The sequence below is a fragment of the Pelodiscus sinensis genome, chromosome 8 (assembly GCF_049634645.1).
Source record: "Pelodiscus sinensis isolate JC-2024 chromosome 8, ASM4963464v1, whole genome shotgun sequence".
Classification (NCBI taxonomy): domain Eukaryota; kingdom Metazoa; phylum Chordata; order Testudines; family Trionychidae; genus Pelodiscus; species Pelodiscus sinensis.
Genome location: NC_134718.1, coordinates 29,090,090 through 29,102,398, shown reverse-complemented (window position 1 = coordinate 29,102,398; position 12,309 = coordinate 29,090,090). Strand labels below are relative to the sequence as shown.

Below are 12,309 nucleotides of genomic sequence, written 5' to 3'. Positions count from 1 at the left end.
CAGTTTATGACTCACAGAAGAGAAGAGAAAAGACAGGCAATGCTTATTCAGCTTAGTATTTACCTTAAGAGCCTTTTTCTACTGTAGCTATTTTTAATTGCTTTTACATCTTTAGAAGGCTGATCTCTAATGTTAATTTAGCTTTCAAAAAGTAAAATGTTTTGACTTATCTGTTATAAATGATTATGATAATTCATATTACTCTAGCTTATATGAAACTTAGGAAAATTAACAAACAATTCAAAGAACCTGTAATAAACCTTGTAACAGCAAATGTATATTAGAAGATTTGCAAAGTTCATTAATTTTAAAAGAATTACTATGCAATATAGCATTTTTAATCTTATTCTAGGAAAAAGTTTATACTAACTAATGCTTTGAGGTTATTGCAGTTTATAAAAATGGGAAAATAGTTTGCTAAAAGCCAATAACAGAACACACAATTTATCAGTCCTGTGTTTATTTAAAATTAGTCTCTCAACACTTGAATACAATTACATATGTTTTTTCAACTTCTCTCCTTTAACAGTGTCTCACCAATAATCTTGAACACCAACTTACTGGAAAAATTGCAAGCTTTTCGGCCATTATAGCATAAATATTAATATAACTAATAATCTTTTATCAAATAAGCTTTTTCTATTACATGGTGCTGCTACATAGGTTTAAATCTGAATTTGATTAAATCAGCACTTTTAGATTTGCCATGTTTTCAAATGCCTACTTTACATGCTGACCATACGAAAGCCTCTTACAGCACCTCTGTTAGGACTGTGTCAGTTTTTCCATTACAAACTCCAATTTTCAGGGACTTAAATCTCAACAATAAAATCTACTCCAGAGTAAAATATGGTAAATCCTGATTTTAAGAGGAATAAGGGATCTTCCGGAAAAGGCTTTATTTTCTGAAAGATCCCGTCTAGACTGGCGCTTTTCTCCGGCAAAGCCCCGAGCCGGAAAAAAGCAGCAGCCATGTTCATGCAAATGCCGTGGGGGATATTTAAATCCCCCGCAGCATTTGCAATTCCGACTTGTCTCATTAGCATCCCTTTTTCGGAAAAGGGTGCCAATGTAGACACAGCCTTGGTATACTCTCCTAAGAAAAGCTGGTTGGTAGAATTTAATACACACTACCACAAGCAACTACACACAAGACCCTGTAGTATACAGCAGGAATGGGCAATAATTTTTCCAAGGGGACCACTTCACCATTTTATGTGGTGGTCGTGGGCCAAGACCACTGTCAGAAAAGGCACATCCTTACGTGGAATGGGCGAGACCTTAGATAGAAAGGGTGGTTCTCTCCAGGCACTGTGTGTCCATGGCAGGGAGAGGAGACTTCTCCCCCACTCATATCATAGAATCTTAGAACCACAGAGCTGGAAGAGACCTCAAAAGGTCATCAAGTCCAGCCTCCTGCTCTAGGCAGGACCAATCCCAACTAAATCAACCCATATCTCCAGGCCCCATTTGCCTGGGGGCAGGAGAGTGCACAAAATCTCTCACCTCCCCCCCCCCAAACCCAGCCAGGGGTGCATGGCCCCTAAGGGAACCACCAGTTGCTTTGAACAGCTGGCGGTTCCCACTGGTGTCGCGCACCCCTGGCAGTAGGAGGAAACGTCGTGCACTCCCGTCCCCAATCCAATCGAGATCTGGGGGTGGGGGAGTGCGCAAAGTCATTCACTGTTCAAAACAGCTGGTGGCTCCCTCTAAGTGACACATGCTCCTGGCAAGGGGGAGGAGAAGAGCCACCAGCTGCTTTGAACAGTGAATGACTTCATGCACTTCCCCATCCCGATTGACCTGGAGGTGGGGCTGCCGCAGGCTGGATCAAATGGCTTGGCAGGCTGCATCCAGCTCACAGGCCATATCTTGCCCATCCTTGGTATACAGTGTTTAAGATGTCCTCAGCTGTCAACATCTAATCAAACCAGCAAGTTTTGAGGGTTTGATTTGCCTAATAGCTGAAATACTTGTCAAGCAAGTATATAATTTATACAAGGGTGTGCAAAGTGGTGGGAATATGAGTCAGAGTTAAGTTTATTTGTGGAAACTCACATTTGAATACCCTAGTTTTCAGAAGTTTATTGTTTTAACACTAGCAAATTCTGTTGAGAGATTTTTTTTTTTCTTGAAAAAACAATGAATAATCTAGTAGCACCTTAAAGACTAACAAAACATGTAGATGGTATTGTGAGCTTTCGTGGGCAAAACCCATGAAAGCTCTTGATACCATCTCCATGTTTTGTTAGTCTTTAAGGTGCTACTAGATTATTCTTTTTTTTTTAATGTTTTTCTAGTTACAGACTAACTTGGCTACCCCTCTGAAGCTTTTTTTCTTGAATTATTGATCCATATTTACAAACCAAACTACATCTAAAGAATTGTCTGGCAGCAATAATATATCAGACTTTTCATATCTGGTGATGATACCTAACTAATTAACAGCAGAACCATACAACACACAATGCACTTTTGTCTACTTAATCCTGCACTCTTGCCCACCCAGCCCCTCCCAGACTATTTCAGATATTCCAAATTTAGAAGTTTCAGTTATTTTCCTTTATTAAATCAACATACCACACAAATGCTTCCTTTCATCCCACTCCCGAAATGGTTACACTGGCCTCACTGAGAACCAGAATGGACACCATTCAGTGTTGTGAAAATGACAGGTTTAAGATGCGTCTCAGATCCAGTAGGAGTCAAAATGTGAACTATACCTCAAGGGATAGTCTGAGATTTCTAACAGGTCATACAGCACTTACTTCTCATTCTGGAAGGTTCCAGCATTTCGCACTTCAAGGTAAAGGTTGAAAATCTCTAGTCTGGCATTCTCTGGTCTAGCAATAGCCATGGTCTGGCATGATTTTAGTTAGCTGGATGTCCACTTATCATGAGTGTGGCCAATTTTCCCATAATCCCATAAAGTTTGTTTAAAGCCACCAGTCCTGTCTCTATTATTTAGCTTTAATTTACCCCTAAATGTCTTGTAAGACCCCAGTAAGCAGTGGAAGTGTTGATAATGCTGCTAGACAATATTGACCTCCACAGTTCAGCAAATTCTCTGGTTTAGCAACAGTCAGGTCTCAAGGGTGCCAGACTAGAGAGGTTCAACCTGTAGTAGTGCTTGTCAGATAAAGTATTACAAACTTGGTCCCATTAAAACTTAAACTCTGTAGAACATTTCTAAAATATTTATTCTGCAAAATTTGAAAAAATTGAAAATTTATCATGTGGGAGCTAAAAAGCATTTATTGGCACTCATTTGTAGCTCTGCCATTTAGAAGGAATGCAAGTTTCCCACAATCATGCTAATAAAACATTTACCCTGTACCGTCATGCAAAACACACATATTCCATACTGTATTATAAAGACTTTTTTGAGTAGCGGGAATTCCAGAATAAAAAACAGACGCATTATTAAAAATCCTTGTGCATTATATTTAGATTAACTTGTAAATTTTTGAAATATGATTTTTTAAAATCCTAGATTAGCATTAATATACAGATCAAAATGTAGAAGGTGACATCCAGCAATGTCATTACTTGTATAAACTTGTCCGCCTGGGCATTTCTCTGACACACCAGAGAAATAATTTGTTGTAAAACGTGCATAATAAATCAGCTTTATTACTGTACTCATTATTTCTACTATATTTAAAATAATCAAAAAACAAAACTCACAGCCTAGATGGCTAAAAACAACAGCATCATTACTTTGCCTCAACCAAGATGTAACAATTTGGGAAAGGTTGTTAGCCCCTCCTGCTCATTCTTTCCTGCTAATGTTGATCCTTTTCCTCCTTCCAGCTGCTACTGAAGTCCAAAAGAACACACGGATAACCATAAAGACATAAGTATATTTTGCATTCTGTATACTTCAGAACTGAATTTAAATTTGGTAATTCATATTTTATTATACCAGATGTGCCTTGATTTGTATTAACTGAATATATATCACCAAATGATAGGAACAGCCTCTGTATTATTGTGTGTGTGGAAACGGGTGGAGTCACTTTCCCAAGCAGAAGAAAAAGTAGATTTTTAACAACTGGTCCCAGAACAAAATTTACAATTTCATTCACATACAAAAAAGTTTAAGCGAGTCATCTAATTCTGTGACTACTCAATATTAGTTATTTTCACCTCGATAATGTGAATGTGGGCAATCAGTTTTTTTTAAAAAACATTATTGGCTAGAAACTCTGGAAAAACAGCTTTTTGAAGCTTTGTATTCATGTTTGAAGAAAATTTCAAAGATAAATTCAAGTCTAACAGTGTTGTAAAATATTTTATGTTTACATCACACCCACTATTGTTACAAACCTTACTACAAGCCAACCTACAATGCAGGCGAGATGTGCATTGATAACATTATTATGGCTAGCATGGCATAAATACTTTTTATACTGAAGAGAGAAATTATACTACTACCTCTTTAGCTGTAAGTGTTAGAAATCTGTTATCCAGAAAATCTAACATTTTAAACAGAATTCTATATGCCCAGTTGAAACCTAAGCAGTGACAGGACCTTGCAACACATTTATTCATTTTGACAGCCAAAACAAGTTTTTTCAGACTATTTTTAATCTATTTTGTGTGTGTATCTTCAATAATGTTGACAAGAAGCAAAAATGAGTTTAACTAAACAGATGTGTCAAATGCACATGTGGAAGTAAATGGGAGGGTGAATGTGCTTAGTACAAAACAAGATGTAATAACAGGAGGGGAAAGTACAGAGTAGTTAGTACAGTCAACAAAAATTTTAAGCAAGTATAACATATTGAAATTCCTTCACAAGCTAGAAGGGATGTTCACTGTATAGAACAAAACTTTGCTCTTACAGATAGATGTCAGTGGGGGACTATTGTCAGCATAACAGGATTAAAAATTCAGCCTTGGGAACTTATTACACATTTGGATAAGTAAGGAACACTATATCACTTGATTGGGAGAAAGCAGAATTTAAAGAGAATCAAGCTTACAACATATTTCAAAGAATACATCATAGGTTCAAAGTGTGAATGAATTCAATTATACTAACAAAGGAAGCTCTCTGCAAGAACAAATGCCATCAGCCCCCATCTTTTCTTCCAACAGTTCTTTCATTGTGCCCTCTGCCCCATTTTCAAGTTCTAAATCGCCTGTTTAATAGATTAAAGAGTTTAGATATAAATAAAGTTATATAAATAAAATGAAAGGGTCACTAAAATATAGAAGCCTTGGGAATACTATATTTGCAAGTCTGTTATTTATAGTTTTTCTTCTTTTCATTTCTGGAATATTTGCTGTAATTTTGTTGAGGATGAAGCGGTATGGTATGGTACAACCTGCCTGGTCTTTGTGCTCAGGTGACAAGAAGTTATTTAAAAGAAGATACAGTGTGTATAAACTTTCCTCCATTAATATACATATTTAAATTCTGTCTCTTCAGGAGTGTCTTGTAAACTATATGTTCGCAAAATCCACTCACATAAACTAATCTTAGTTCACATGAACATTAGGAATTTTAGTTTATAATACTTACCAAAACATTATATCTAATTTATTTTTAATAGCTATTCCAAAGTGTTAGACATGTAGCCTTATATGTATTTTGATATATGACAGGAGGAACAAGTTTAGTATTCTTTCCTGGTTGAAAATCCAAGAAGAAGAAAGGGGAGAATTACATATAAAGACTACATGTAAGGTGTTTGAAAGCTACTTTGCCGGTACTCTGTAATACTAAGGAGGACTTCTCTGTTATTCAGTTGTATTATGCCACATTAAAAAAAGTCTACCACACCAAACAAAAGAGTGGATAATTAAATTAGATACAAAGGTGCCTTTGCAGAAAATCTGCTTACAGCCCAAAAAAATTACGTGGCTTTTAAGGAAGAATGGAAGGCATACCTGTGTATAAATCAAATTACTAGAAACCTTTTGAACACAGAACAACAGAACAAAATCAGTAAAATGTTATTATTGGGAAAAGTATCCTAACGTGGAAAAGCTATAATTACTGTTGGTTGACCTGGCAATCTTTTTGCAGAAAATTCTACTTATGGACTGGTTGCTGGAGTGAAAGTAGGGGTCCAAGAAGGAGAAAAGTTTAATTTTCTATTAAAATAGAAAATAATAAAAAAAGGCTAAAAGATACCTATTATAAAAAAGTCTAAACTAAAGATAATATGGGTTAAGTTTTGATTTTCAGTCATTCCTCAAATTGTAGTTGCTTTTTTCAAAACAAAACCTAAAAAGGTACATTATGAAGACTCAAAAACCCAAAGTAACATGTTCTCCCCGCTCATGCTTTAAAAACAAAACACCTTACCTTAAAAATCTATCCCTATTAGGAAAACTTCTTAGCTCTCCAAAACAAGAAATTCAATAACCTTAAACTTGGAGGTTTTTTAAGACAGAGAAACAAAACTCATCTAGGAATCTGAAATATTAACATATGTGAAATGTCCCTGAACTGCAAATGGTAAAACAGTAAAACTAAAACTTGACAACCTAAAAATGGAAATTAGCTAATTTTTTGTTTTCTTTTTCCTTTTTGGCTTACTGAGTGTTAACCTCTGATCATCATTTTCATTCTCAGGGTGCCTATTAAAGGTGATGTTGCCACTTTTGAGGACAGACATGTAAGTCATATTTGAGGTATAACAGCTTGGGTGATGTCTCTTTCAACAGAAGCTTATGACTATTTTTTCTTCACCTAGCAAGCCTGAGCAATTTTCTTAAGCACTTAGGGCACGTCTACACAGCAGGGTAAAAGTCAGACTTTTCGGTAACCGGGTTTGGTTCTTTAAAGGATTTGAAACCACAGACAGAGGAATACTTCTTTTTAGGGTCAAACAAAGATTTTTTATTTTTTCTATTTACTTTATAATTAATTTTCCATTTAAATCAATTCACTATTTTTTATTCTTTTAAGAATAGAATATTCAAAGAAAAAGTAGAAAAACAGTAGTTAAAAAAACCATAAATAATAACTTCTCCTACAGATATACCCTCCTGATTTACCTTTAAACAATTTATGGAGTTAACAAATATATAATACTCACATTAAGAAACATAGAAGCATTGTTTAGATTCAGGAGATATTCTTTTCTTTATGTTTTTCCTTTCTTTGGATTTTTCGTTGCAACTTACGACCAGTGTTGTTCCCCTTTTGGAGCTTATGTGCGGCAGCGAGATTCAGCGCCGGGGAGGGAGCCCTGGTTGATCAGACCTAGCTTTTTGGAGTCGCAACTCGTCCACTCTTGGTCTGTTTCAGCCAACCTTATATACCCTGTTTCGGTATTTTGGTACTCCTCTACTCGCCTGACAATTGCTGACGTTAGATTTTTGTTGTCTCATTCTGCCCTTACAAAAACTTTCGTCTGCTCCATTTGGGGTAATCAGCACTTTATTGCATACTGCTGTCTGAGTTACTTACTTCCCTAAAAGCGGGGTTATTGGTCATCCAATCAAATTTTGTTTTTATTTTTATCTCCTGTATCTCACAATGCTGCCTTTCCTTTACATTTACAATTAAACTGGTGCTCATTTGACATATTCTGGGTAGGCCTCAATACCTTCCTTTGACAAGAATAAGCTATGCAACTTCAACTACATCAATTGCGTAGCTGAAGTTGAAATAGCTAAATTCGGCTTTTGGCGCTGTCTACACAGCAGGAAGTTGAAGGAAGAACACTTTTCCTCCACTTCCCTCACTCCTTGTAAAATGAGGGTTACAGGAATCAGAGAAATAAGTCCTCCAGCTCGCCATTATTTTGAAATAACGGCTTGCTGTGTAACCGGCTTTGTTATTTCACAATAACGTCAGTTATTCTGAAATAACACTGTTGTGTAGACATACCCTAAGGGAGCTGGTCTACTGCTTTGCACAGTGGTAGAAATACCACACAGTAGAGACTTTCCTTTCCTAGGAAAATCAGTAAAAGACAAACAACATTGCACCTACCTCTGTTAAAAGCCACAGCAAAGACAGATAAAACATCACTGAACAGCCCCACAAGCTTAAAATTGAAATGCCTTAACTGGACACAAAAACAACTGGTTTTCTAGTGGGTGAAGCCTTTCCCCGTCTTAGCTGTTATACCCCCATAGGAGTGAGACAGAGCAATGTTTTGTATTGTTACAGTGTAGTACACAGCTGACTGCCATGCTAACTGCCAATGGAAGTCACTAAGAGCCCAAACCAGTTCATCATGACCCACGAGAACCACAAAGCCGCATCCCAGAGGAGACAAGCGGGACCCCCCGAAGGCCCGTCTGGGGCAGACACAAAATACTTTCATGCCCAGCCCAGGCCCCGGTGTAGCGCCCTGAGGAGGGGGATGTTCCTGGCCTCCTCCCGCACTTGACGGGGCAGCGCAGGAGATGAGCCCGCGGGACGCACCTCCACGCCCAGGATCACCCAAGAGTCCCCCCGAGAGCTCTGCCTCGCGGGCAGCTCTGGTGCTTGCCCGGCGGGAGGTGGGCGCGCCGCCAGGGGCTGCAGGGCGGCGCCTCCCCGCGCAACATCCCCGGGCGCGGTATCCCAGCCGCCTCCGGCCCTGGGGCGGGCGGGGCAAGCCCCCCCCCTTGCGGGGCTGCGGGCCCGGCAGCCGCGGGCGCCTCCTCACCCAGAAGAGCGTGGAGTAGGTGATGAGGGTGAACTTGAGGCAGAGGTAGGAGAAGCGCGCACAGTAGCGGACGTTTTCCGAGTCCCCGGCCGCCATCCTGCTCCGCGGCTGGGCTCTGCCCCGGCCCGCCCCGCTTCCTGCTGCTCCCGCCGCCACCTGTAGCACAGACCGCGAGCAGCACCCAGCCGGCAGCGGCCTGACGCAGCACTGGGCAGGGATTTCCCTACCCCGCCCCATGGGGGTGTGCGCCCCCCCCCCCGAATTTCCCCAACACCCCTCCAGTTTTGTGAACCATGGTGCTGTACAGCCCACCTTCGCCCTCAGTGTCACCCCTCAGCGCCCTGACACCTAGGGTTGCCAGGTGCCCGGTATTGTACTACTCAGGCTGCTATTTGCACACTCTGTCCGGTAAAAAAAAAAAACAGAAAATAGCAGACATGTGCAATGTCCGGTATTTTCTGACTTTTCCAGCTGCGCACCAGACAGAAGCCTGGGAGTCCCAGCTGGGAGGCAAGGCCGCGATTGCTGCCCAGGTCCCTCAATTGGTTGAGTGTGAGGAGCATGGGCGGGACAGGCAGCAAGTGCCCAGGTCAGTACCGCTCCCACTTCTCAATTTGCTCATCCCCCTCCCCCCCAACTTCCCACCCAGACGGTTCTCCCCCACTTCCCCTCCTGATCTTCCCCAGTCACCCCCTCCCTACACTCCCACAGCTCTGCTTCCCCCTGGCCCGTTCCTCTTCCTGGTCTCCCCAGGGCATCTCTCCCCACCCCTGCCAGTTCTGCTTCCCCCCCCCCCCACTGCACCTCCCCCCCACCAGCTGTGTTTCCCACTCCCCCTTCCTCCTGACCACCCTCACGGCCCCCAATTCCCCGCAGCTGTGCTTCCCGCCCCCCCTTTACTCCACTGGATAGCTGCTCCTTCTGTTGCCACCTCCCTTTCAGCCCTGTCAGCAACACTGGTCTTTAGTGGGAACAAGGGAAGGCCCAATTTATCAAAACAGGTTTCTGATAAACTGGGTTGTTTCTTAAAAATAATAAATTAATCCATGCCCCAGGGCAATATGTGAATAACATATACATAAGTCACAAAAAATATAACTATATTCTCCAGAAAATATCATTCCGAGGTCATGAAAAAGTGGTATAAATAAATTTAAGTTGGTGTAAGTTACATGATGTGGGGTTAGAAGATTATGAAGACAGGGAAAACAACTATCATGATGGCTTGATTGTAATAATAAAGAAGATTTTCCTATTTTAGCCCTAGGTAGATGACATTGCAGTACTTCAGCCTGGAAGTAATAAAGGCATTGATCACAAACCCTGACTGAATACAAAAATCAAACAACATATAACACATAACCTCAGTCATGCAGAATGTAATGCTATTATACACAGCCTCAAAAAATATTCTATCATAATCAAAGAGGCTGACAAAGGGGGTGCTGTAGTCATGAACAGACTATGAACAGGAGGCAACCAGACAACTTACCAACACCAGATTCTACAAGCTTCTCTCCTCTGATCCCACTAAAGAATACCAAAAAACCCTAAAACAACTGCTCATGAAGCTTCTGGATACTACTCAGGACCAAATCTACACAGACACCCCCCCAGTCCCTGACCAAGAGTTTTCTCTCTGGTACCCGTAACCCAAGATACACAAAACTGGAAATCTCAATCATTGGCACACTTACAACAGGATTATCTGGCTGTATTGACTCTCTCCTCAGACCCTATGCTGTCAGCACACCTAGCTATCTTCAAGATAGCACAGATTTCCTGAGGAAACTACAGAACTTCAGTAATCTTCATGAAAACACCATCCTGGTCATCATGGACATAGAAGCTCTTTACACCAACATTCCACATAAAGATGAATTACAGGCTATCAGGAACATCATCCCTGATGACACCACTGCACACCTGGTTACAGAGCTCTGCGACTTTGTCCTCACCCACAACTATTTCCAATTTGGAGACACTTAGTATCTTCAAGTCAGCAGTACAGCTATGGGCATCCTCATGACCCCACAATAAGCCAATGTCTTTATGGCTGACTTTGAACAATGTTTTCTCAGCTCTCATCCTCTAACACCCTTACTCTACTTGCACTACATTGATGAAATTTTCATCATATGACCCATGGGAAAGAGACCCTTGAAGAATTTCACAGGATTTCAACAACTTCCACCCCGTCATCAACCTTAGCCTTGATCAGTCCACGTGAGAGATCCACTTTCTTGACACTACAGTACAATTACACGACAGATACATTTTTACCATTTTATACTGGAAACCTACTGACTGTTACACTTCCCTTCATGCCTCTAGCCTTCCATCCAAGAAACATTTGCCAATCAATTGTGTACTGCCAGGGCCTAAGATACAACTGGATTTGCTCCAATCCCACAGACAGAGAAACACCTACAGGATCTACAGCAAGCATTCTTAAAACTGAAATACCTACCCGGAAAAGTGAAAAAAGCAGATTGACAGAGCCAGATGAGTACCCAGACACTAGCTACTTCAAGACAGGCCCAAAATAAAACTACAGGACACCACTTGTCATCACTTGCAGCCCCCAACAAACTCCTCCAATGCATTATCAACAATCTATAACCTTTACTCGAAAATGACCCTTATTGTCACAGGCCTTGGGGGACAGGCCAATCCTTGCCTACAGACAACTCCCTAACCTCAAATAAATTCTTTCCAGTAACCACACAGCACACCTCCATCATACTCATCCAGGAACCCACCCCTGCAATCAACTCTAATGCCAACTCTGTCTACACATCTATATGGGCATTATCATCACAGGACATAACCACGTAAACCATCATATCAGAGGCTCATACAACTGCACATCCACTAATGTGATCTATGCCATCAAATACCAGCAATGCCCCTCTTCTATGTAAATTGGCCAAACTGGACAGACTCTACAACAAAGGATTAATGGACACAAATCAGATATCCAAAAAGGCAATACACAGAAACCTGTTGGGGAACCTTTTTATCTTGCCCAGGTACTCATTAATGGATCTCAAAGTCACTGTATTATTTCAAACCAGTTTCAAAAGCCAGCTGGACAGGGAAGCTACAGAACTTAATTTCATTTACAAGTTTGATTCCTACAACAGAAGTCTCAACAGAGACATTGGGTGGATGGCCCGCTACATTCCACATCCTAATGACATAAAAAAACCAACTAAGGGTACTTAGAGTGGGTACTAAGTGCTCTTATTAGCTTCATTTAGCATGAACACTCTAATTGACAATTTCTTCCCCCCCTTTTTTCCTCCCCCCCCCCCCATTTCCTCTCTGTGCTATTTATTTGAAAACTGGACCTCTTAAATACCATTTATCTGAAGAACGTTTTTTCCAGTAACAGACTAACTGGCTACCCCTCTGAAACATTTGTTTCTAATATTTCTACTTGCTTCAGTAGGGTCTTTGAACTTTGTTCAATAACTTTATTCTTGTTTTTGCTGTAAACAAATCTAAGTCCTGTGTGTTAAATAGATCTGTGCCCTTCTGTTGTAACCGGTAAGCTGAGGCGTACTATTCCTTTGGGAAAAGAAGATCTGGAAATAAGTGTTAAGATCATCAGGGCAGGGGGGTACAGGACACTTAGGGTTCATCTAGATTACATTTTTTTAAAAGGAGATATGCAAATTATGCG

At 40.6% G+C, this 12,309-nt stretch overlaps 1 protein-coding gene across 1 annotated transcript in view; it reads right to left on the bottom strand.

Moving 5' to 3' along the window:
- Positions 1-8,792, bottom strand: part of TSPAN15 (tetraspanin 15) — a 32,814-nt gene extending 24,022 nt beyond the window's left edge. The window contains exon 1 of the mRNA XM_075934942.1: positions 8,622-8,792. Within this exon, the coding sequence (XP_075791057.1) occupies positions 8,622-8,717 (96 nt within the window). The 5' untranslated portion in view covers positions 8,718-8,792. The remainder of the gene's footprint in view (positions 1-8,621) is intronic.
- Between the last annotated feature and the right edge of the window lie 3,517 nt (positions 8,793-12,309).